The sequence below is a fragment of the Vulpes vulpes genome, chromosome 2, assembly GCF_048418805.1.
Source record: "Vulpes vulpes isolate BD-2025 chromosome 2, VulVul3, whole genome shotgun sequence".
NCBI lineage: Eukaryota > Metazoa > Chordata > Mammalia > Carnivora > Canidae > Vulpes > Vulpes vulpes.
The window spans coordinates 124,275,245-124,302,330 of record NC_132781.1 but is presented as its reverse complement, the minus strand read 5'-3'; the positions used below and the strand labels follow the sequence as shown (position 1 = coordinate 124,302,330).

At 40.6% G+C, this 27,086-nt stretch overlaps 1 protein-coding gene across 6 annotated transcripts in view; it reads left to right on the top strand.

Moving 5' to 3' along the window:
* PRELID2 (PRELI domain containing 2) overlaps window positions 1-15,925 on the top strand; it is a 78,834-nt gene extending 62,909 nt beyond the window's left edge. For all 6 annotated transcript variants that reach the window (XM_072749902.1, XM_072749897.1, XM_072749899.1 and 3 more), the window contains 2 exons: window positions 7,787-7,856; window positions 11,656-15,925. In XM_072749902.1, the coding sequence (XP_072606003.1) occupies window positions 7,787-7,846 (60 nt within the window). In that variant the 3' untranslated portion in view covers window positions 7,847-7,856; window positions 11,656-15,925. The remainder of the gene's footprint in view (window positions 1-7,786; window positions 7,857-11,655) is intronic.
* The last annotated feature ends 11,161 nt before the right edge of the window (window positions 15,926-27,086 follow it).

The window sequence follows — 27,086 nt, the reverse complement described above, 5'->3', positions numbered from 1 at the left end:
GGGTGACTCAGTGGTTGAGCATCTGCCTTCAGCTCAGGGCGTGATCCTGGGGTCCCAGGATCGAGTCCCACATCGAACTCCTTGCGGGGAGCCTGCTTCCCCTCTGTGTCTCTGTGTCTCTCATGAATAAATAAATAAAATCTTTAAAAAAAAACCAAACACCCAGTGCTCATCATATCACATGCCCTCCTTAATCCCCGACACCCAGTTACCCCATCCCTCTACTCCGCCCTGTCTAGCGACCCTCGGTTTATTTCCTGTGGTTAGGAATCTCTTATGGTTTATCTCCCTCTCTGATTTCATCTTGTTTTACTTTTTCCTCTCTCCTCCTATGATCCTCTGTTTTGTTTCTTATATTCCACATATGAGTGAAATCATAATAGTCTTTCTCTGATTGAGTTATTTCACTTAGCATAATACTCTCTAGTTCCATCCACATCATTGCAAATGGTAAGATTTCTTTTTTGATGGCTGAGTAATATTTCATTGTGTATGTATATATATATATGTATACACATACATACCACATCATCTTTATCCGTTCATCTGTCGATGGACATCTAGGCTCTTTACACAGTTTGGGCCATCGCCTTTCTATATACAGTTCTTTCCTGTGACTTGGATTCTAGTTCTTTTCCTTTTGCTGAAGATTCTTTGACCTGGAGAAGGCTGGTTTACCATGCTGGGCCCAGTGTCATCGAACAGAAATTTTGGTAACTCTTAGAAGAGTGAAGATGAAGTAGCATGTGCTTGGTGAGGTCTGATCCAGGCATGAGGTGAGCCCTCGCTGACATTTCCTCTGGGTCACTGACCATCCACTGGACTGGGGGTACCTGGTTGTGGGAGTCCCATGGTGAGGGGCTCCTAGTCACAGTTGGGTCCACAAAGAAATCAGTAGCTGCTTTTCAAAAGGCCCCAGGGTGAATGGGCGGGAATGCCTGACAAAAGTGTCGTGTGTCTATAGCTTTATATGTTGCCTCAGTGACTCTTCCCAGCAGTCCTGCAAGGGAGCATGTGTGCTTTCTTTCTCCTACACATTGTACAGGCCCAGAAACAAACTCATTGAGGAAAACACTCATTGTCGCAAGAGTTGGAGAAAATCAGGTTTAAATTCCTGGATGGTCACGTACTCTCTCTGTGACCTGAGCAAGTTACTTTTCTTCCTGAGACCCAGTTTCCTTACCTGGAAATGGGGAGAGTGAAGAGTCCCTCGGGGGACTGTTGAGAGGATTAATTGAGGTTATGTAGCTCAAGCCCATTATCCTCAGTGTTGGTGAGATTTGATGTAGTGGGTTTTTGACTAAAATATGGCTTTGGAAAATTATATTTTTCAAAGGACACATGAGATTTGAAGACGTGTAGGCTGGCCTCACATGTAAAGGAAATTGTTGATGTGGATATGGGTGAAGAGAAGGGGAGAGATCAAAGATAAAAGAATTTTTGGGGCTTAGTAGATTCATTGATTCTGTTAGAGACAACAAGTATGCTGGCAATCATTTTATCTTTCAGAACAGGGAAGAAACAAGGCGAAATTATGACGGAGCTTAAATTTGATAAAAATGCCAATAAAAGGAATTGATAGGAACTTTGTTGTGTTTTAGTTTGTTAAGAGGAAGAGTCGGTGCTGGACTCTGTAGTGTGCCGGGCACTCAGGCAGTGTTGCCTTAGTGTTGGGAAGACTGTCTTATAATGAGTGACAGATGGAGTAGGGGTAGAAAGCCTCCCATCAATGGAGATTTTTTTCTTTTTTTAAGATTTTATTTATTTATTCATGAGAGACACAGGGAGGCACAGACATAGGCAGAGGGAGAAGCAGGCTTCCTACAGGCTTCCTGATGTGGGATTCGATCCCAGGACACCGGATCACGACCTGAGCTAAAGGTAGACTCTCAACCACTGAGCCACCCAGGTGTCCCTCAATGGAGGTTTCTAAGCAGGTTACAGAAGATCATTTGTCAGAAATGTCATGGATGGCACTAGGTAGGAGGCTGTTCAAGTCGGTTCTTGAACAGTTAGTAGTGAAAAAGCCATAATCTACATGAAGTCTAAGGGAGGAAAAATAAAATTACATATAGGTCATTTAAAAAAAAAACCTGAAAATGAAAATAGACCTAATGGGGTTTCATTGGAATGTTGGGGAAGGAACTTCATAAAATAGGAAAACACCAATGCCTAAGTGCCTTTTAGTTACTAGAATATTCATGCCAGGTCAGAATTTATTTGAGAACTGGCAGTATGGAGATGATTTGGTAATCTTTCATCCTGTTACTTGATCCTGGGACACCTCTCTTAAGTCAGAGGGCCCCCTTCCCTTCACTTCTTTGTAGAGTTTCTCTCTGGACTAGACATTATAATGTCCTTTCCCATTTTTAGATTTTATCATTTGGGAATGTATTCTTTTCCATTACTAATTATGAGATTAAATATTCTCTTTAAGGAGAGAAGGAGTTTTATAAAGGGAAACACGGACATCTGAATTATTATATCAGTTAATGTTCTCCAGTTATACCTAAAGATTTTGGGTTACTTATCAAAATAAAAATGAATCTTATTCAAGAGTTTATTAGGTACTATGGGAAAATTACATTGAAGTCATACATTCTATCAGATATTCCTACTTGAAAAACATTGTGTTTAAAATAATTTGTAGAGGTGATTAAATATTGATTCCAATATTAAGAATCATGCCATTTAATTTGGGAGCACGAGCTTTTTGAACATAGTAAATAGGGAAGGGAAGAACAAGCTCCTGCTGTGTACCCAACATTATAAAAGACATTTTCTTTTTTCTTTTTTTAAGACATTTTCACATATGCAGTCTCATTTATGCCTTCAGCCCCCCCTATGCTGAAACATCATGAATCCTGGACTCCCAGTCCTGATTGTTTTGGGTCAAATCACAACTCTTTCCTTTATTGTGGATTTTGGTCTGGATAAGCATCCAGATTTTTCTGAACTTTAGATCTCCTCTAAAAAAAGAGAGAGAGAAAGACAGAGAGAGAGAGAGAGAGAGAGAGAGAGAGAATAATCCCCTAAAGCAGATAGAATAAACTAAGCCAATTGTAAGTAGGGCACTAAGCACAGTGCTTGGCATGCAGTATGTGCCAATAATTTTGATTATTATTGTGTGGTGTTATCTCAGTTTTATGGATGAGGAAGTCCTAAATGTAAAAGAATTAACCTACATTAGATTAAAAGATGCTTTATTGGGCAAAAGATATCTTCCTGGAGAAGCTTTGAGGAGTATTTCTCTTACCTTTTGATGAGAAAACTGGATGCAGATTCCTCCCTTTTTCCCACAGATAAAGTGCACTGGCCACATGTTTCTCCCATCTCCTGGAACTTTTTTCCTATCGGGGAGAGGGGATGGCTGACAGTCCAAAATGTTTTAAAAAGCATGATAATTTTTTATAGTGATGAATGCTATAAAGACAGTAGGACCAAGCTGTGTGATCCAGGCTGTCTAGGGCAGTCAGGAATCCTTGAGGAGGTGCTGGGTGAGTTGACATTTCAGTATCGCAAGGAGGTAGCCAGTTGGATGTTCCTGCTGGAGGGAACAGTGAATGAAAGGGGAAGGGAACTGAGCATGTTGCATGAATGGAGAGCAGGCCTGTGTATCTGCAGGACACTGAGCTGTGTAGGAAAGCCCTGGAGCCATGATGAGTGTGCATTTATACTAAGAGCAATGGGACACCCTAGGAGGGTTGAAGCAGGGAGAGACATACTCTTATCTTTCCTTTTATTCATACTGTTAGGATTCTACACAGAGTAAATGAAAAGATTTGAAGAAAGTTTTATGTAAACCAACTGAATGAAAAGAAAATTAGAAAAAGAAGTGAGGTATAAACTTGATGGAAATGTTTTTATCAAACGGTGAGTGGTTTCATAATGTGAACTTCAGCATTTGACATTATTGTACTTTCTAAACTCTTGACTAATCCAGATTCTTCGGGACCCATTTTAAGTCCAGCCTTTGCTGGCAAATTCTTTTCACATCATTCTTTCCCACTTTTTTTTTTTTTTTTAACTTTCATTCTTTATTCTTTCCTTGTTTTGTTCTTTCATCTCCCGTGGCAGCCCTTGTTATCTTGGCCTTTTCCATTGCACTTTGAAGAATACTAACTACTGGACAGAAAGCTGCGGTAATGCTAAAATTCAGACTCATCAGCCTGGCATTCGAAAGTGATCAGTTTATCAGTCTTGTAATCCATCAACATCAAGTACCTTTTGTGTGCCAGATTCTGCACCCATCTTTATCATTGTGATAATTAGGTGAACAGTTCTTGTTTAGTTAAGAGCGCCCATAGACTCATCTTTTGAGAACTGCTTTAGAACTTTGCCATTTTTATAAAGTCTAATATCTCTCTCTTTGGGACCTCCTCGGTGAATCAGGGCTTCTTAAGAAGGCATTAGTTGGAGAACAAAATAAATATACTGTCTGGATCTTGCCACCTTTAGTTCCAATTTGTTTCAGCTCCACTTCAAACAAGCTTTTTTGTTTCCCAAAATAATCAGCTATTTCTCAGAGACTCAGGGTGGGGGCTATGTGAAGTGTTTTGAATCTTTGAGACTCTGGGACATCTTTGTGGGGATGTGCTTGGCCAGCAGTGTTGGTATTAGGGAAATGAGACTGTGAGAGGGCTCACTTATCTGTACATTGGCAAATAGAGAAAGATAGCCTTGTAATAGAAAAAAATCTCAGAGGGGAAAGGAATAATAAAATCAAGCTGGTTTATGGTTTGTCAGCCCAAAAAGCTTTTAAGCCATATCTATAAAGGTGGATTCACTTAATGTTTGCTCTGCATTTCAGGCATCATTGTGTGATAAGTGGTGTAAATTTAGCCTCTTTAAGCCTGATCTCCTAGGGGTTGAGTTTTAAGCATTGGAACTTTATTTGAAAGGACTCTATCGATTGGGCTTTTACTTGGTCCCTCCATACTAAAGAGAGGTACTAAATAATGGTTTGGCCTCCCTGTTAGGATTTTTTTTTCTCCTAAATTCACTTTATAGGTTGCGCGCTCTCTCTCTCTCTCTCTCTCTCTTTGCCCCCATTCCCCACCTTCTATTTCTAACTGTTCTCCTTAAAAAGACTAAAGTGGTATGGGGGGGGGAAGGGAAAGAAAAATCAACTGTCACATTGTGAACATAATTGATTCAATAAATAACGTCTTTCAATTCCCAAGGCAAACCTCAAAGTCTTCACTTATGTCAATTAGTGTTCAGCTGGGTAAGTGGTGGCATTCTTAATTTAGACAGATGGGGAGAGTTTGGCAGTGCTTACTTCCTAAGGAGGGAGTGTGCTTTCCTGGTTATAAAGACATACCACCGGATTTAGGGGCCCACTCTGCAAAACGAAGGTTGCAATGGAATTAACGCAACTGTTTTTATTCTTCCTGAAAATAGAAGGAAGGCGTTTGATTGTCGTTCAGGGTTTTGTTGAAACAAACAAATGGAAACAAGGGGGATGAAAACGACCGACTGGATTGTGAGCTCCATGAGGGCACAGGCTTTGTCTCGTTTGTTCACCATTTAATCTCCAGTGCACACAGGAGGTGCGTAATATTTGTTGAGTGGATCTCTTGATGATGGAATGAGAGCAGAAATGAGCATAGTCAGACCTTAGATTAAGAATTAGGTTAAATTTCATTGGTTGTTTCATCCCCACCTGCCTCCTTACCTAATTCTTTGCAAGGCAGGTAGCTCGAAGTAGGAGTACAGTATGTACTGTATCTTCCAAAATCATGAGGGAGGACTATTCCATGCAGTCTCAGACTGGTAGAGCTAGAGGGGATCTTGGAGGTGGTGTCTGGCTGCCATTTACAAATTCTAGTAAATGAACCAGTTGTGCTTCAGAACCACATGAGGTATATTATAAATCTACAGGTTACAGACCCCAGCCCCAGAAATTCTGATGGTGTGGGTCTCAGTAAGGCTTGGGAATCCCCTTTGTGCTCCCATGGGTTCCCCTCCCAGTTTCGCATGCAGCTGCCCTATCCCTTTGGCCTTGCTGTTCCCTGAGCTCTCCAGGCTCAGTTATTCCTTGGCAAAAAGGAACTCAGCTTAAGTACCCCCACAGTCGGCCGTGCTGTGACCAGAAGCTGGGTCTCCTGACTCTGACAGCCGTGCTCCTGGGCTTAGTGTTCGCTGCTTAGTTCACCCCTGCTCTGCGCTTCTCAGACTTCTGTCAGGATCCTTTAATTGATACTGCTTCTAGCAGGACAGTGGCAGTGTTGGTGGCGATGGCTCGCCACAATCTGAAGCAGCATCTGAAACCTCAAGGAAATGTCACATTTTGTTCGGTGTCCTTTGGCACTGAGTATATTTTAAGGTCTTTCCTAGAGGCTCACCCCCTTGCTGTGGCACAGAATTAACCCCTTATAGGAAGCCCTGGTCTTTCTCTTGTAGCTCCTTCAGTGTTTTCCAGACCTGCCAGATCATAGGAATCACCTGGGTGCTTGGGTGCAGAACCCTGGGGCCTGCTTGAGTCCTACTAAGTCAATGTCTTCCTGTGAGGGGTCTAGGGACCTGTGTTTTAAGTTCCCTTAGATCATTACTGTTCCCTGTAAACTGCTCTCCAGTCTCTGTGAACAGTGTCTCCCATTCCCCCTAGATCCAACTCTGATTTCTTTAAAACTCCAGTTCATAATTACATCATCATCCTCTACCCATGTGGAGGCTTATCCTCTGGTCTGCAGAACTTGTTCTTGAAGGAGGCAAAGAGGGCATATCTGCTTCCCTCTAACCTCCAGGCAGATTTTGGCAAGGTGGGTGTGTGGGCAGGGGGAATGTGCAGTCGTGAGTGAGCCTGCAGCAGGGTCAGGGGGACCCTCTGATGCCAGAATAGAATGGCTCTCTGTTCTCTCCCTATGCTATTACTCAACAGATGCAGGATTTTGGTAAAATTGCTTAAACCTCTTGGAGTTACTGTTTTCTCCCCCTCATGTAGAATGGGAATAAGAATAGTACTTGTTCAGGGGCTTGTATGTATTCCTAGGCTGGCTCTCGGGACACAGACTCAGAGACAGAGGTTCCTGCCAACTCCTCTCTCGTGAGGGAGTGGGGGAAACAGGGTCAGGCAGGAGGGGACTGAACTGTAGTAATGTTGCTGTGCAGGTCTCAGTCGATCCCAGGGGGATGCCTAGACATGGGGTGCCCTTCACAGTTGTCTGGAGTTGAGGGAAGGGGACTGGGCTTTTAGATTCTTATATCCACGGGTTCTTGGATGTGGGCCACCCCTGGAGAGGGGACATGACCTCAGGTAAGGCAGCCCCTTTTGGCTGAGGGTGGCTGTGTGCTATCGGCAGTGTATAGTGCTGGCCGGCGGGGAAGGGGTGCCCAGCTGCTGGAGGGTTCTCTGTGGTACACTCTGCACCCACTGCCCAGGACCATGTTCATGAAAAGGTAAGCAGCCAGTGTGATGCACTTGTTAAGTGCTCAATAAATACTAATTATCACCAATATTATTCTAGCCCTGGTGATGCCACTTAGCAGGTGGGCCACTTGCAAGAAGTGACTTAATTTCTCTTGGACTGTTTTCTTATGTTTAAAATGGAGATTCTAAACACTCCTGTGCTCACTTCCCTTGACAAATTCTGAGCACATGTAGAAAAAAATGTGAAATTGGTGAGAAAAATACTATAAAATGTAAGGTAGGACCACGAGCTTACTTTTCTGAAATGAGTATAGGGCCATGACTTGGATTCCTTGAAGGGAAAGTGTCGTGATAAATGGAAAAGTGCTTGTCCAGGAAGTATGGCATTTTGACTTTTCTTTCTTCTCTCTCTAGGGAATTAGAATAATGGAGATGCTGCTGAAGGAACAGTGTGGTGCCCCCTTAGCCGAATAAAGAATCATCAGTGAGTACCAAAAACAAAATCAGAATTATTTACTCCAGCCATGTTTTCATGCTTTTAAGCCCTGTGTCACGCATCAGCCTCCCTGAGCTATTTATTCATGCTGTACATCTCCCGGTTACGGACAGAGGATACTGTCTCACAGGTCATTTGTTTTCTGTTCAGTACCTTCATTTACTTAGTTCTTTGATTTTCAGAGCAGTTTGCTACCACGTGCTGGGTTGCAACTGCATCCAAATTATTTAAACTGTTCAGCACAATCCAGCATGATTGCGACCCTCGAGGTGTCACACATTGGTAGACCATGGTTCAGGATTAACTGAAGCTGAATTTTATTGTTCTGGGAACAATGAAAGGAGGGGTTTATAAACTGTATTTGAAGGAGGAAGAGAAACAAGAAAGGAGCATGCTTTGATTGGCCAGTGAAATAAATATATTTTATTAGTTGTATATACTTCCACTGGTTGGGAGTGGCTGCCTGAGATGCTACTGAGAAGAATTCTGACATTTTGTGCATAGTATTGGGCTCTGGGTAAAGGTGCCCAGAGTGATTAGCAAAGTTTGCTGTATGCAGAGGATGGTAGAAAGACCGCTCTCATGCTGGGGCACATGGCACCTCTAGTTGAGGACAAATGCTATAGGGTTCACAGATAGCAGGGGGTTTTCAGAATTACTTAATTTTTTTTCCTTAAGTTTTCATTGTCTACATGAAGGAGAATGGTCTCCATAGTGGAGAGGACAGAACAAAGTTATTTAAGAGCGAACCAAAGCTTAAACAAGTGTAATGGATTTGCGCCTTACCAGATTTTTGGACTTGGATTTTTAGCATGTGAGAGAAGAGAAGGTAAGACCTTTGAGTAAGGCAAACATTTTTTGTCTTGGGTAAATTCATCATTACTTAAAATTTCCTTACATTGGCTTAGAACTATAGTACACAGGGTATTTATTGTATTACCAACCTTGGACTCTCTTTGTGATATACAATAAAGTTTGAGAACAATTAACCAAAGGAGAAGCAAAATGAACATTTATGTACAAGTTCTTTGGCACTGAACGCATGTTAGCCAGGCCCGTGAATAGATTTATTCATAACCAGGGAGGCTAAGATAATTTCATTTAGCACCAGCACGGCACATGGCAGGTGCTCAAAAATGTTGAAATGGAATCTAAATATGGTGTGTTTGTTCCTACATCCACTCTGTTCTTTGAAAAAAAAATTTGAGGCATTTTTGTGAGGTTCACCGAGTACCTCTAGAGCTCACACACTTGATGTGGATTGCATCTCACTCCTAAGGGTGAGGTCTATCGTCAGCTCCATGTTAAATGAGAGAATGTGAGGGGACTCTATTTACAAGTATACGTTGGTTTTCAAACTTGAGATTAATGTTTTGGAATGCCCTTGAATATCACAATCATCTGAAGGATGTGTTAAACATAGATTGGTGGGGCCCACTCTCAGAGTTTGAGTCAATAGGTCTGGGGTGCCGTCCAAGGACTTGTGTTTCTAACAGGCTCCCCGGTGATGCTGCTGCTGCTGCTGGTCTGGGGCCCGTACTTTGAGAACAATTGCTTCAAGTGAGGTCAGGTCTCTGAGTAAAGACAGATTAAATATAAGGGCACCGAGGAAGCTAGTAGCTAGGGCTTCCAGATTGTTGTCATGTATTTTGTTGCCTTTAGATAATCAGAGGAATGATTTTCTTGTGTGGTTTTTCCCTGATTTTAGCATCTCACCCACTTCATATTTAACTTTTTTTTTTTCTCTGCTTAAATGATGACATACTCCACACTGGAGGAAAGACAACTGAAAATAATGAGAGGACACTCACACCAACTTGTAGTTTTGATTTTAAGTGAAACGAGGAAATTAAACCTTGCCTGTTGTCATAAATTACCCACATGTTCTTATTTTTTTGTTTGTTTTGTTTTGACTAAGCCGTGAACTAAGGCTTTGTATTGTTCCTAAAAGCAACTTACTCTCCTCTTTCAGGCGAAGTGGTTGAGGTCTGGATACTACCAGTTTAGTGTGGGACAGTTGTATTCAGGTTATTTAATGCAATAGAGTTTTTGAAGGATTTGCATAATTCAAGCTCTCTTAATTCATGACTCAGGGGTGCACATGGAGAGGAAGGGATATATACTCTTACCTCATGAATGCAGTTACTGCAAATTAGAGCCCGTTGCCAAGGCTTGAAGCTGTTTTTCAGTATCCACTTTATTGAAGTATTATTTATGTACAATTCATCTGATCAATTTTAAATGTACAGTTTGGTGAGTTTTGACAATTATTTAGAATTATGGAAGCATTGCAAAAAATGATCTAGAACATTTTAAGGCTTTGATGTTGCTGCCATGTTTTTGCCAGCTTATTGTTTCCCTTTTTTTTCTTGACTATTACAAAGTTTTGGCAAGCTTGAAATGTGCCTGTTTTAATGGAACTTCTTTTCTCAAACTTGGCTCTACAGAAAATGGAAGAATGGTTGAGTGTAGGGTAGCTATTGTTTTTATGAGCAATAAAATGTCACATTAAAAGCGGGAGATGGGCATCAGGATTAAGGTTGTAGAGGAAGGGTCAGTCATTTACTGCCCTCAGGCCAAATCCAACCTGCTCTCTACTTTTGTAAATAAAGTTTTATTGGAACACAGCTGTGTTGCTGGCTTTGTCATGGGTACAACACCAGAGTGAATAGCTGTGACAAAGAGCTCACCTCCTGCAAGGCTTAAAATATTTACTGTCTGGTCCTTAAAGAAAGGATTGCCTTTTAAGAAAAAGCTTTCTGTCCTGTGGTTTCAGTCATGTCCCTCCTAAGTTATGATCAAGGAGCCTTGTGGTGGTTGTTTAGCCCTTTCCATATAGCATTTGACCTCTTACCTGTATTCCGAAGTTAATAGTGTGACAGTTTATCTTCTTTGCATTAGCTGTAACCTCACCACTCAGATGATTTTGAGGCATAAAAAAGCATTGAAATTATCACAATGAAGTTAAAATAGCAACAGTGATGATTACAGTTGCTTATGAAGTTCAGTGCCTGTGCATACATCCTGTACAGCAGATAAAGTAGCATGTGATGTGGTAATCTAGGTGCTGTTTACAGTGGACTCAGTTTGCCAGTTGGGGAATTTGGCAGTTCTTAATTAAAAAAACATTTTGTGGGATTTGGATGAACGTGCATAGGGAGACCTTACGTACTATTTTTATATCATACCACATTTCAAATTTGCATAATTTAAATTCACGTGGAACATGACCACTTCCATGCCCAGACCTCAAGATGCTCCCCAGAATGCTTTGGCTTGTGTATCTATGTGGGCATTTGAAAATTAGAAAGTTTAGAAGGTGATTTTGTCATGAGCCAAAATGGAGGTGCATAAATCTCACTAACCAATATGCTTGTGGTGTTGCTTCTGACACATCCATCTGATAGATTTTTGATTTCCTGTCATTTTTGAATAAAACAAATAGCCCTGACATCTGTTTGCTCTTGCCGTTGGCAGTTGGGAGGCTGGGCTTGGTGCGGTTTGATAACATAGCAGAGTCTTTTCACACTGGAATGATTAAGCCCTCAGTTTTAGCTATATCTTAACTCCCCTTTGAACTAGCTCCTCTGGGTCACTGGACTTAATAAAATAAGGTGCTAGCTTCGTTCGAAGATCATTAGGAGGCTGAAATGCAGTTTCTTTAAGAATTATCCATAGTGATAGAATTCAAGTCATTTTTAAGAGTTGCTTTGGAAAAGAGGCAAATAAGTATTGATTGGCGAGACATGTTTATTAGGTGATAAAGCCTGTTTGCTTTCTCTTGCAGGGGAATTGTGTTGTGCTACTTCTGTTCAAGAATCACTTCATGGCCATAACACATCGCTGATGCAGTTTTCCAAATGCAAGATTAAGGATACCGTGTTGGCAGCTTAAAGAAGAGGAGACCTTTCTCCTTTCTGCCAGGACATGACACAATATACTCTCCTAGGAGCCTGCCTCAGAGAGTGGCACTCTGGGACATGAGACCTTCTAGATAGATTTTTATGGTACAGTGTCTTTATGATTTGAAAATAAAGGAAAAAACCCCTAGAAGGTGACGTCTCCCCTTCTTCAGGATGTCCTGCTGCCTGCCTGGTGATGGTGTCAGGGAAGCCAAGGACAGGCTAAAGGCCTGGCGAGTGGTACTTGTGCCCATATGTTATCAGCATCTTTGCTCATGGGATTCATGAGAAGATCGTGGGACAGATGGAGTTGAACCTGATACCTGATGCATAGGTGGCCTAAAACAGAATGTACCAGGCCTGTGTTGAAGACAAGCCATATTTAGAGTAATGTCTGATTCTCAGAAATTGGGAGCATTTGCTGTCTACCCATAAGCACTACCTAAGGGCTATCAGTATATTTGATGACCTGACCTTTCAGCTGTGTGATTTGGTCTTCTGAAGAGTACGCGTGGGGAGTGGGGAGACAGGGTGTAGCTTTGGCATAGCGAGATGTGGAGCAGATCATTAACCTCTCTGTGTTTCGTTGGCAAGTGGGGAGAACTGGGTACAGAGGTCTCTGTCTCATCATGATTAAACAAAGAGGGGAGTTTAGTGCAAAGAGCACAGGTTTGGGGTAGCCTCGGTGGCCCAGCAGTTTAGCGCCGCCTTCAGCCTGGGGTGTGATCCTGGAGACCCGGGATCAAGTCCCACGTTGGGCTCCCTGCATGGAGCCTGCTTCTCCCTCTGCCTGTCTCTGCCTCTCTCGCTGTCATAAATAAATAAATAAAATCTTAAAAAAAAAAAAAAAAAGCACAGGTTTGGGAATTTGACAGACCTGTGTTTGAGTGGTGGTCTCCACCCACTAGCTAACTGACCCATCATGTATGTAATTTTCAGTCCTTTTGAAGCTCCTTCTTTGTAACTGCAGCGGGCTTAGAGAATTAACTTTGTGAGGTTGTTGGACCGATTGGAGATCACCGTGTATCAGGTGCCTAGTATGTCACCTGTTGCAGAGTGGAAGTCTCATAAACAGAAGGCATTATTATGCGAAACCATTTTGAAAATGTGCTTTTCAGATGTAATGTAAAGTAGTATTACTGTTTGAAAATTAGGTGACAGTAGTTTGCATTTCCCATGATTGGAAGCCAAAATATAAATGCACACTACCTAACAGAAAGCTTGAAGAGAGGCAATAATTTGGGGTTTATCTGCTTAAGATAAAAATTGGGCCATTATTGCAAAGTCTTGGGGAAATTGTTCTTTTTTTTTAATATTTGAAAATTTTTCCACTTAGCGCAGTGATGAATTTCAAAGCAATTTTATTTTTTCATACAAGCCTGCCAGTGTGTGCTGCTTCTTACTGTGTTTGAGCTGCTTGTGCTGCTTGAGTTTTGTCCTTTAGGATGACTTCATTTTCTTAGTGTTTCATCCTTGAGGTGTATTGGAGGGAAAAGGAATGGTAGAAACCAGAACACGCTTTGACTTCCTTTTTCAGTTTGTAAACGGTATTTGGTAGGCTTTTGGAATGGTAGCACATTTCACAAAATAACAGGTGATGTAAATTATCTCAGAGGTGAGAAGTTAGAAATCCGTATTTGGAGGCTGACATTGGAATAAACTTAATGCTTCATACTCAACAACATGCATCCTCTCCAGGTGGGAGTTCTCAGCCCTGGGTGTTCTTTAGAACCTCCAGGGAGCTCTACACACTGCCTGCTGCTGACCTGGTCACATCCCAGAGCAGTACAGTGGAATCTCTGGGGTGGAACCCAGTGTCCAGATTTCTTAAAGCTCCCTAGGTGGTTCCAATAGGCAGCTAGGGATGAGGGCATTATAGTGAATTCTAGATGATTTTCAGACATTATCTGATTTCTTTCTTAACACTTCTGAAGCAGGAAAGGAGCTTTGTAGCAATAACTTTTGTGAGAACTAGAAAGAGTGAAGCACAGAGAAGATGGATTTTTGCCTTAAGTGCCTGAAGCTGGGGTGGCCAGTGCCAATGGCTTTGGGCATCTGGCAGGTGACCTGATGAGTAATGCAGGCAGGTGGCCGCTTGCTGGGGAGACTGTGGGGGCACACACCTGTGCCGCTGCTGCCCACCCCCCCATCCCTTATCCCCTGCCATGCCATGTGGCTGGCACTCTTTAGTTATTTGAATTTCCAGTTTGATAAGAAAAGACAGCTTTTTTAAATAAAAGAATTTTTCCCAATTTTTACAAGTTGACAGTAATTCAGAATTTTATAAAACATTGTGTTGGCCAAACCAAACATGTTTGCCAGTAGCTTCCAGCCTCTGCCTCAAGAGTCGGTAAGGCTCAGCCTAAATATCCCAGCCCATTTTTAATAGATTTGCTTATCCCTGTTCTGGACGTAAACTGCATTCTGCCTCTTATGCAAGACTGTTCTGAGATGTATTTTCTTCCCATTCCCAAGAAATCCTCTGGTCACTCAGTATTTTTCCTTTTACCACTCTGCAGGCACCCATTGCATTGAGCTTCACATATATGGCTTAGGAATCTTATGCTCTTTTTGAAGTTAGAGCTTGTTAGAGTTTATTTTTATTATAGGTCAGAATCCTTTTCCTGTGATAAGACTAATTAGAAATATTAAAACCAGGAGTTTCGCCTTACTGAGCATATTAGGAACAAAGGTGGGAAGGGGTTAATTCACAGGCCCTGCCAGTTGCCTCCTGACTGGGTGGTTCCTTTTTATTTATTTTTTTTAAAGTAGCCTCCACACCAGTGTGGAACCCAGTGTGAGGCTTGAACTCACAACTCTGAGATCAAGACCTGAGCGGAGGTCAGGAATCAGATACCTAACTGAGCCATCCAGCACCCTGGAGCCCACACTTCAAGGTGATGATTTTGTAGAGTGATTTCCATACTTGTACGAGGAATCGCTGGGGGAAGTGTGCTCAACTGTAGGCTCCCAGGTCCTCCCCCAGAGATGATGATTCATGAAACTTCATTTGGGACTCGGGGGTCTGTTTTTAAAGCAAATTTATCAGGAGAGTCAGTTGTGCTGTTCCACAAACCATATTTTGAGAAACACTGATTTCGGGGGCAGCGTTTTTGCCTGCTGTGTCTCCTATCGTGTTAAAAGGGTTTGCAGTCATTTGAACCCACTGATGAACACAATTGACCACTCAGGAGACACTATAAAGTTCTTAATACAGAGATAAGCTGACTGAGGCTATCCCTGTGTGATTGAGGTGCTTTTACAAGGGGCTTTTGTGGTTTCAATCGTAGGTGGGTTAAAAAAGGTGCTGTATTCTTTGTATATAAATTGCTTTTTGTATTTTATAAGCAGTAGATGTGTGGTAATATCCCATTTGTCAGACATTGTAGGGGATATGGTGCAGACAAGTCAGGATTGTTCTTTTAAGTTACACAACTTTTTTGCTTTAATGTAACTCTTCGTACACATTTTCCTGCTTTTGCAGAACCTACTAAGAGTAATGGGAAAATTTTAAGGTCATCCTTTATGTTTTTCATTCTTATAGGCGCTCTTTGGGTTTGTTAAAGTCCCTCCACCGAATGGCTCTGCTGAGTCGTGCAGTGGTTTTTGTGGTGTTTCTTTTCTCTCACTGGTACCTGTTGTTGTTTCTCTCTACCATGACTCTCACCTGCCTCAAGGAAACTTCCTCTCACTCTGTCTGGGGTTGAGAAATCATGGCCCTGCCCTGTATGTCTCAAGTAACAATAAGCCGGATCTGAGTGAGGCTTTGAGGGACTTTTCTGAGAACAGTAAAATGAATGAAGGTTGCTGCGTTGACTTCGTGATGTTATTTTACTATTTTCCTATCACTTCCTGATTTCTCAGCTACACTTGTTGAATCTTTGACCTCAAGGTAAGTGAGATATTGCTACAAATGATGTCTTTTGAATTAGAAGCCGTTGTCTCCCCCAGTTGTGCTCATGTTTTTATATGTATAGTTGTATAATATGAAACGTAAGTAAATTAAATTCAAACGAACATTTCTCAGGCCACATTTTTGTGCACGGTGAAGTATTTTTGATTGCAGTGTTATTGTGATTTGGATCTATACATTAGTTGTATAGCTGTAAAATTCAAGCCTGTAGACATTCTGAAATAAAGGTGTTATGACTAATAGTTATGCCTGAATTTTAGTTTCTTGAGGGTATCACATCACTCAGCAGAGCTTGGGTTTATCATTGGTAGTGATGATCCTAATCCTTTGCAAGAGCCCCAGATGCAAGTGTTATACCAACCACATGATGTTAGCTCCCTGCTTCACCCAAGGTGAGCCATTAAACTTTCTCCCAGAAATAAGCAGAGGCTCCTCTTACTGGGTGATCAGAGTGGCCATGTGCTAATGGAGCAAAGGTCCAGGGTCGGCCGAGAGAGAAGAAACGAAGCACAGCACAGAACAGCAATGTGAAGTCATGTGATCCTCCAGAGGGAGGGAGACACAGCAGCTGCTTGTTGAGTTGTGAGGCTCAGTTCTGCCTTCTGTACTTTGTTTCTGTGAGATTTCCATGAGATCTTTTCATTTGCTCTTCACTTGGATGAATTTGCCTTTGTGCCTTGTTTCCAAAATGCCTTGTCCAAGCCCCATCGATGCCTTTCTTTTATTAGAGCCCAGGTGCCTTTAGGGGTATGGCCTCAGTTCAGCCAGCATTTATGGAGCACCTATTGTGTTCAAGAAAAAAGGCATACTTTATCTTCTGTTTTGACTTGACCCAAGGGTTTCTAGAAGGCTTGGGGTAACATTATACGGACAGATGGCAGCAGTAGTCACTAGTTGATCATAAGACCAAATGCACATACCTCCTGAGTAAATCAAACAGTAGTTACTTATTTAAAGGATGCAGAAAAAAAAAAAAAAGGCAGCCCAGGACACACAGTGGAGGGATCAGCACATAAACGTGTAGCTTTGGCAGCCCTGAAGCCTCACCAGCAGATTGCATGGTCGTAGATGACCCTGTCCGAATTAGTGAGGAGCACACCATACCTTTCGGGAGATAACCAGTTCTCTCTAGGATCAACCTTATATATAGAAGGGTGGAGCTGCCCTGCATGAGACTGCTGCCTCATTTGAGTCACATAGGAACTTTGCATTGCATAATGGTTGCCAGGTACAGAATATTTAGGCGCAAACTTCTCTTACTTTCAGATTGTTCTATTACACCTGGTCTGAGAGCATTCCTGAATTCAGGGCTGCAGCATAGTGTTTCCCTGATGTCTGGGCGGGGCATGCTAACGAGTGCGGCCTAATTCTGTAAACCGCAGAACCTTCACACAAGCATTGGAGAGATCGAGGCAGGTAGAGAGGTGAAATCCTAAGAATGACAAACCCAATGTGATGCTGGCTCAGAATAGATATTATGCTAAGTTATTGCAACAATTTATAGACATTTAGAACGCAATATTAAAAATTTTAAGTGCAATATTTCTTGCATATTTGATAGCCAATGGGAACCCCCCTGGGTAGCTTTAAAACCTACTGATGCTGGTGTGCCAGCCCCAGAGATTCTAGGTTGCAGCCCTGACATCAGGACTGTGTAAAGCTCCCCAGCTGATCCTGAAGCCATGGGTGGAGATTCCTACCACCTTCAGAAATAATGTCTGTTCTTCCCTAAGTGGGAACCCTTAAGTAGCTAGCTGGAGGAGGGAGTTGGCAATATGAGACCTCTCCCTTTTGGTGAATTTTGCCTCTAGGCCTTCAGAAAAATGTAATTTACTGTCCAAGAAAAAAGTCCTCCAGTGTCTCTAAAATGCCAGTAGAAGAAAAGGGATCCTAAAAATACACTACAATGTGCAGTTGGCTTTGTTACGATCAAAAGTTTGAGTTGCATTTGTTGGGAGAGAGTCCAGGGCAGAACGAGGATGCCGTAATAACTCGAGACCCTTACTTGTCTCGAAGGGTTAACCTGAGTAGCTGTCCCGCTTGACCTTGAGATGGAGCTCTCCAAGCTGTGGCCAGGCCTGCTATGCACGAGGCGTCAGGCAGAAAATAGCAGCCCCCAACCCGGTAAATTAAACTCCACGGAGCTATTCGCCAGCATTGTCAGAGAAGGTTACAGCCATTTCGTGCCTGCCATCTGTTAGGCTGCTGATGGAATCATTCCTTCTTTGTGTTGGTGCCAGAGTGAACTTTTAGATCTGATGACGAAGGAGAAAATGTGAACTGTTCAGTTGTATGTTTTTGTTTTCTTACTGTGAGTTTAGATGTCCCCCTAAATTCAGAAGTCCATCAATTGTGCCAACTTGGAAATTACCGCACTGTCAAATTTTTTTTTTTTTTTTTTTAGAGTTTAGGGGGAAAATTACTTTCCCAACTGAAGCTCCTCTGTTTAGAGATGTAGCCATTAATCTCGTCAAAACCAAAGTCATTCTAGTCAATCTGCCAAAAAAATTTTTTTTCTCCCTGGTCTCCAGGACAGGAGGCTTACATAAAGCACCCAGCAAGAATTTACCGAATGATTTACCCCAGAGTGTAGTCCTCACTGGAAACAGGACATGGGGCAAGGGAGAGAGAAAGGGGAAAAACCTATCAAGGTTGTACCTTCACTGAGTAGGTTAGGGTGACCCTGAGGAAATCTTGGTTGCCTGGTACTTTCTTGTGCAAATGACATTTCAGAGAATTGGAGGGTAGAGCATGGAGGTTTAGAGCCTCAGTTCATGTCTATCTCTGTATATTCATAGACACAGAAGGAAAAAAAAAAGTTTAATGAAGTTTTCTCCTCATATCTTGGTGACTGGATTTTTTTTTTAAGATTTTATTTATTCATGAGAGACAGAGAGAGAGGCAGACACACAGGCAGAGGGAGAAGCAGGCTCCACGCAGGGAGCCCGACGTGGGACTCGATCCTGGGACTCCAGGATCACGCCCTGGATCGAAGGCAGGCGCTCAACCGCTGAGCCACCCGGGCCGCCCTTGGTGATTGGATCTAAAGACTTTGGAAAACTAGGAGTCACATCTGAGGCACTACATGGCTACAGTTTTTAATTACAGTTTTAAATTGGATTAAATGATGCATCAGATTACAATTGGAACTATTCCAGTGTAGAAAGTAGTCTTTTTGTATGTGTGAAGTCAGAAGCTAGCATTATAACTTTGTTTCCTTAGGTGTTAATTGTCCTGTCAAGTGCTATGAGAACTTTTCTCCTGGAAAAATAAGTGCCAGCAATGCTTTTGGGCCTGAATAAGGCAAGGATCTTGCAGAGAAGAACTGGGGAAGAGTAGAGTGTCAGCGAGGCATTTATTCCCACCCCCCACCTTGGAAACCTCTTCCTGGGGAGTGTCACCTGCAATTTTCAAAACAGGGTATTTGTATCCTTGGGAAAATATAGTCACCTCTGTGACCGATGTATGAAGCCATCCCCCATCAGGGTAGATGGACAGAATGGTCCTCTTAGAGCATCTCTTTTTCGCAAAGATTTGTGGGAAGCATTTTTGTATTGAACATATAGCTTTGTAGAATGTAAAATTGGAATGGATCCTTAATTTAGAAGAAAGCAGAAGCCTTGAAGTCCTTTTGCTTGGAGCACTGCTTAGCATGCTGCCTAGAGCATAGCAGGGGTTATGTGAGATTGAATCTAATGGAAATGCCAAAGAGTGGCAGTTGCACGTGCTTCAGCCTACTCTGAACACTCGGCAATGATATCCCAAATGCTCCAGAGCTCTCTTCTGCTAGTGGGAGTCACGTTCCTTTCTGGAAAAGTTGGAGAAACCCTGACATAGGCCATGCCAATCCCTGGAACTCCCCCAAGTTCCATGTCCCTCAGAGGCGGCCTCACATCCCAACAGCACGGCCCTCGCCTTCCAGTATCTTGTGATACAAAATGGGACAAGTATCCCACAAACTTGCCATCAGGGGTACCACGGATTATTTTGAGGGCTGAGTTAATGTATGACTCTTCATTGTTGTAGAAGAAGGTACATAAGCACAAGTTGTATTTATTAAAGTATTAAAGGTTAAATTATTTTTCTCTCACTTGTTGGGAGGTAGTCATGTTTCCTCTTTAGTTAAGGGAAAACACCAGTCGCACATATTTTGTCAGTCTAATGTTTTTGACACATCGTGTTTTCCCTAAATGGAGAAGTTCAGATACACCTATACTATAGCTTTTCTGTCCACTCTATCGTGCTTGTTAGCATCCATGAGAAGGGCTATAATTAGTCTTGATGGGGTATAATAACAAACACAAGGAAAAATTAATGAAGCAGTGTTTTGATTCTTGATTCTTGTAATTGCAGTGGTGTGGCTGGTTTTCCTATAGTGAAGCTTTTACCATTTCCAATAATAAACCTCTTTTCTCATTGTGTTCTTTCAGATAAGTTTTAATGGTCATCCATCTAGATGGAAAATATATGGCAGTTGCCAGCAGGAATAACCTCTACTTTTATTTAGAAAACATATATTTCTATTGAGAATGCCAACTACGGTAGTATCCCAGGTTCCCTGTTGAAAGAACAAGTCCTGGTTAGATCTGCACTTCCCTTTGCAAAAGTGAAATTTGACTATATATTGGGTGATAGATTATAATACAAGAAATCTGAGTGTTGTTTGTTCAGATATATCCCAGAAACCTAAATTGGAGTCCTGGTTATGTTATGTCCTAGATGTGCACGTAAATTCTCAGGGCTCTGTTTTATTCATATGGGAGAGAATAACAGGGCCAAGGATTAAATGACTCAAGACGTGTAAGAACTGTTGAAACAGTGCCTGGCATGTAGTAAGCACTCCACAGTCTCTGGAAGAGATTGTGTTGAGTTGGTTTTCTTTAAATATTTGGTATAATACTCCAGTGAAACCATCTAGAGCTTAAGATTTCAGTTTGAGGGAAATTTTTAATTACAAATGTGACTTTTTTTTTTTTTAATAGTTGGAGGGCATTCAAATGTTCTATTTCATTTTGGATGAGTTGTGGTAGTTTGTGTTTTTGAGGAACTGGTCCACTTTCTCTAAATTGTCAAATTTACATGTGTAGTATTGTTCATAGCATTTTCATATTAACCTTTGATATTTACTTGGTCTTTAATGATATGCTCTGTTTAATTCCTGATACTAGTAATTTGTGTCTTCTCTTTTTTCTTTGTCTGCTGCTAGGTGTTTGTCAGTTTTGTTGATTTTTCAAAGAAAACCAGTTCTTCATTTCATTGATTTTCTGTTGTTTTACTGGTGTGTTTTATGGATTTCTGCTTTTTATTATTTCTGTCTTCTGCTGGATTTGGGTTTATTTTTCTGTTCTTTTTCTAGGTCTTCAGGTGAGGCCATAGATTATTGTTTTGAGACTTTTTCACCTTTCCTATATATATATATATATATATATATATATATATATATATATATATATATATATATATAGTGTTATAAATTTCCCTCCTAGCAGTGCTTTAACTGTGTTCTGCAAAATTTGATATGGTGGATTTTCATTTTTATTCCATTCAGTGTATTTTTTAAATATTCCCTAGGACTCTATCTTTTACCCATGGATGATTCAGGAGTGTGTTGTTTAGTTTCCAATTGTTTGGAGATTTTCCAGCTATCTGTTTGTTTCAGTTTGATTCCACTCTGGTTGGAGAGCATACCTATATAATTTCATTTCTTTAAATATGGTGAGGTTTGTTTTCTGGCCCAGGATGTATGAACTATCTTGGTATATGTTTCCTGGGCACTTGAAAAAGAATGGATATTCTGCTTTTGGGTGTAGCATTCTACAAATGTTGATTGGATCCTCTTTGTTGATGGTGGTGTCAAATTCTTCTATATACTATCTGATGCTCAGTCTTGTGTTATAAATTGTTGAGAAAAGGATGCTGAGGTTTCCAACTACAATTGTAGATTTGTGTATGTCTCCTTTTATTTCTGTAGATTTTTGCTTCACATATATTGCAGCTCTCTTGTTTAGTATGTAAACATTTAGGTTTCAGATCTCTTCATTTTGGCTTATGCCTTTTATCATTATATAATATTATTCTCCATCCCTGCTAATTTTCATTGCCTCAAAGTCTCCTTTAGCTGAAGTGCCTTTAATAGGAATCCCCAAATTTTTTAATTGATATTTGTATAATATATCTTTTTCAATTTTTCTCTTAATTTGCCTGTGTGGTTACATTTGAACTGGAGGGTATTATGCTGAGTGAAATAAGTCAATCGGAGAAGGACAAACAGTGTATGTTCTCATTCATTTGGGGAATATAAATAATAGTGAAAGGGAATATAAAGGAAGGGAAAAGAAATGTTGGGAAATATCAGGAAGGGAGACAGAACATAAAGACTCCTAACTCGGGGAAACGAACTAAGGGTGGTGGAAGGGGAGGAGGGCGGGTGTTGGAGGGGAATGGGTGACGGGCACTGAGGTGGACACTTGACAGGATGAGCACTGGGTGTTTTTCTGTATGTTGGTAAATTGAACACCAATAAAAATTAATAAAAAAAAATGAAGTGAGTTTCTTGCATATAGTTTAGTCATGTTTTGTGAAGCACCATGCCAATCTCTGACTTTTAATTAGTGATTTAGACCATTTACATTTAATGTAATTATTGATATATTAGGGCTTAAGTCTTCCATTTTTTTATTTGTTTTTCCTTCCTTGCACAAGTGTGTATATATCTTATCACAATCTACTGGTGTCATCATTTTACCATTTTGAGTGAAGTGTAGAAAACTTATTACCTCCCTTACAGTCCTGCCTCCTCATGTTTATAATTAATTGCCTTAAATATTTCTTCTACATGTAGTGAGAACCATATCAGTGTTATAATTGTTTAACCATAAAATATAATTTAAAAGTCTCAATAGGAGAATGAAAGTTTACCATATTTGCCCATATTTTGTTTACTGCATTCTTTTTTCCTTCCTGATACCCTGAAAATTCTTTTTTATCACCGTTTTTCTGTTTAGAGAACTACTTTAGCTATTCTTTTAGGATAGAATTGCTGAAAACGAAGTTTTTCAGGTTTTCATCATCTGAAAATGTCTTGATTTCCCCTTAATTCCTTAAGGATATTTTCATAGGCTAGATAGGATTCAGGATTGACAATTCTCTTCTCCTAGCATTTGAAAAATGTGCCACTTCCTGTGGCCTCCATAGCTTTTGATGGGAGAAATCCACTACTTTTTCCCCTTTAGGTAGGTTGTCATTTCCCTCTTACTGCTCCCAATTTTTTTTTCTTTTTGTCTTTAATTTTATGAAGTTTAGCTACGTTGTGTTTTGATGTGGATTTTTGATGTGGATTTCTTTGAGCTTAACCTGTTTGGTGTTTTCTCAGCTTCTTCAATTTGTTGATTTATGTCTTTTGTCAAATTTGGAAAGTTTTCAGTCATTTCTTTAAGTACTCTTTTTAGTATTTCCTAGCCTCTTTATCCTCCCCTCTGGAGCTATGATGATATGAATGTTAGATGTTTTGTTACTGCCGCATAGGTCCCTGAAGCTCTGTTTATTTTTGTTTCTTCACTCTATTTTTTTCTGTTGTTCAGAAGGAGTAATTTCTATTACTGTGTCTTTTGGTTTACAAAATCTTTTTTTTTTTGTCCCTTCCATTCTCTTTTTGACCTCATCCATGGAGCTTTTTTACTTTATTATGTTTTATAGTTCTAAAATTTCTAATTGGCTTTTTTTTTTTTAAGATTTTATTTATTCATGGGAGACACAGATTGAGAGAGAGAGGCAGAGACATAGGCAGAGGGAGAAGCAGGCTCCATGCAGGGATCCCAATGCGAGACTCGATCCCGGGACTCCAGGATCATGCCCTGGGCCAAAGGCAGGAGCTAAACTGCTGAGCCACCCAGGGATCCCTAGCCTTTCTTTTCTTATGCTATATATTTTGTTATTTGTGTCATACATGTTTGTAGCTGTTCACTGAATTACTTTGATTACTTAAAAATATTTGCCAGATAATTCTAATGTCTCTTTCAGGTTGGTGTTGACATCTATTGATTACCATTTGTGTTTATTTTGAAGTCTTTCTGGTTTGTGATATGATGATTGATTGAAATGTGAGCATTTAGGGTATTATGAGATGCTGGAGCTTGTTTAGACAGTCCATTTTAGCTGGCTTATTGGGATACCACTCCAGCAGAGGAGAGGGTGTGTACTGCCTTATTAATTGCTGCATAGGTATTAAAGTTCCCCACCTGGTCTCCATAGACGTCTGAAGGAGGGGAGACCTTCTCTGTTGCAATGTGGCAGTTTTGGATATTCTGGCTCTTAGTCCCCACTGATATCTCCCTGGCTAGGAGGGGTAAGAGTACCTCATTATGCTCCCCACCTGGTATCCACTGATACTATGGTATTGATGAATATCCTGACTCTTCACTGGGTCTCCCCTGGCACAAAGAGGGAGGGGAGTACCTCCTTCCTGCCAGGTGGAGATAGAAGTCCAAGGCCCACATATAGTCTCCGCCGAGGGGATGAGGAGTGGTATGTGTTACCAGTCAGTGGGGATGAAAGTCCCAGCTCCCTGGTCAGTCTTCTCTGACACCATTCTGGCAGGGGAATTGGGAACCTCTGTTAAAGTCCAGTGAGAATGGAAGTCTGGGCTCCTCACTTGGCCTTTGCTGGCATGGGTTGGGGTAGCATAGTATTTTTTATGGCATGAAATATAGTGACTATCTTTTTTTTAAATAATAAATTTATTTTTTATTGGTGTTCAATTTGCCAGCATACAGAAAAACACCCAGTGTTCATCCCGTCAAGTGCCCCCCTCAGTGCCCGTCACCCGTTCACCCCCACCCCCTGCCCTCCTCCCCTTCCACCACCCCCAGTTCATTTCCCAGAGTTAGAAGTCTTTATGTTCTGTCTCCCTTTCTGATATAGTGACTATCTTCTAAATGTTTTCTGTCTTGCTGAGTGGCCCTTTTCCTGGTCCTCTGCCTAGAGGGGAAGATATTGTTGCTGTTGTTATTTTTCAAAAAAGAGGCAGTTCTAGGTTGCTGGCTTTTCCAGCATAGCACTTTGCATTTCTCCTTGCAGTAACTTTGTTCACTATCTCCTCCGTTTGACTGTAAGTTTCTTGAGGGCAGGAGTTGGTCCCATCTTGAATAAATGACATTGTCATTTACAAAATGAGGCAGCTAAAATAGATGAACTTAAAGACTCTCAATCTCTACCTTCTTTTCCTTCTTTCTCCTTCAGTTATTCTCTTTTCTCTTTCCCCATCTCCCAAATAATTTCCAAAATAGGATGAGACTGAAATTTTCTCTTTCTGGGCCCTGTCAACATAGGGTTTCATCATGAAAGACAAAATAGGGCAGTCCCAGTGGCCCAGTGATTTAGCATCGCCTTCAGCCTGGGGTGTGATCCTGGAGACCTGGAATCAAGTCCCACACATCAGGCTCCATGCAGGGAGCAAAACGATGTCTCTACCTGTCTGTCTGTCTCTCATGAATAAATAAATAAAATCTTAAAAAAAAAAAAAAAAGGAATGAATCTTTATTTGGAAAGATTTTAAATAAGTACATACATACATAAATTTTGGTTATCTGTTAGATAAATGTTGACAACTTATTACAGTTTAATTTTGTACTTATTTGAATACTAGGAAAGTTCATTTATCCTGTCAATAAATATTGAGTTATTCACTATGTTCCAACCTCTGTGGGAGGCTGTGAAGATAGAACCGTCCACCAAAGTTCAAGTTCTCATGGAGCTTACAGTTTAAGTTTCTTTAAGAAATATTGATCATTTACATATATTTTATGAATTGCCTCTTTGCATCAGCTGTTCATTCACCTGCCACCCTCTCCTTTCTAGTGCTTGTTCAACAAATATTTTGCTTAGGAGTATGAGAGATGTAAAATTAAGATAATCCTTTTCACAGTTTACTTAGCATCTATTCTGACTCATCAGTTCATACAAACAAAAACACTTTTCTCAAAAAAGAGGTCTGGGCAGCCCAGTTGTCACTATTATAGTTTGTATTTTAAGGGACTTGAGTAAAACTTAAAGGCTGAAGTGTTGTGGTTTTGGCATATTAATTTTATAATGCATGTGTGGCCTGACTGTATAGCAACAGTTAAACACCATACATTACAAAAGGGAATTGAACAGTTGGATTTAATGAAACCATTATAACAAGAACCAGTTGCAGTGTTAGGTTATAATTGCAAAGGAACCTGCCTGGACCTTAATTTGTCATCTTGTTTTATTTTAAAATGATACTTAATTTGCATTTCCCAGACATCAGAGGCAGTGATGAGAGGTCCTGGGTGACAAGCCTGTAACATCAGCAAGGTTTTAAACAATACCCAGCATTTTTCTGATGAGCTAAAATTCTACTCACTTCAGAGGGAGCCCAAAATAGATTGCTTTCATCTCATGACATAGTTGGTTATGTTGATCTTCATCTCTCTTATCTGTAGGGGACATTCATTTTGGCTTATTTACTAAATACTTCCATATCCATCATCTCATTTAATCCTTGAAGCAACCCTGTGAAGATGCTAGGAGGCAATTTATAGAGGAGGAATCAAAGGCTCACTATGGGTTAAGTGACATGGGGCATAATTGGTTGAACTGTAGTCCTTATCAAACCTCAAGTGAAATTTCATAGTAATGCTGTGTAATGCTAGATACATTGAAGAAAATGGTCTTATATAGCTCTTGATTTATATTTCCTGATTACAAACTATATTATTTAAACTATGTCAAGTCCTTGTCCATGTGGGTTAGATAGCTCTAACATTTTGGCAAAATTGTGTAAGGCAAGGATTTACAATTAAATTGTTTCAGAAGTGTCTTTATGTTCTTGCTCCACTTAGAGAAACTCACTGGAAATCAGAAAATGCTTTATGGATGGAAATATAATGTAGAAATCTAGTCATTGCACTCATTCACAAAAAAAAAGTCCTTGGCTCCACACTAGAAGACTGGTAAAGGCAAATACATGTATTTTCATTTATTGTAAATTGAAATAAAATAATGTAAATGTATGAGCACTATTTTTTATGCCTTCTCACGTTAAGATAAAATTTCTCACTTTCTTGGTTAACTAGCCAACTGCCAAACCCAACTGTGTCAGATAAAAATTGTCTATTATATTATTTAACCAACCCACATTCTGTTTTTCATCCTTCTGTTCTGAGGCTTTTCACTCCTGGCTGAGAGATTCTTGACATCTTGGTGGAATCTTACACCTCTTTGAGAATTCGATGAAAGCTTAGTCTGACCTGGAAAATACCCGTACAGATAATTTTTTCTTTCTTTTTTGTATCTTGGGTACAAAGAGTTAAGTTATTAAACTCTTCAGTTCTTGGTCCATTATAATTTTTAGTTTGTGCAGATCCGTGCTCTTATTTTTAA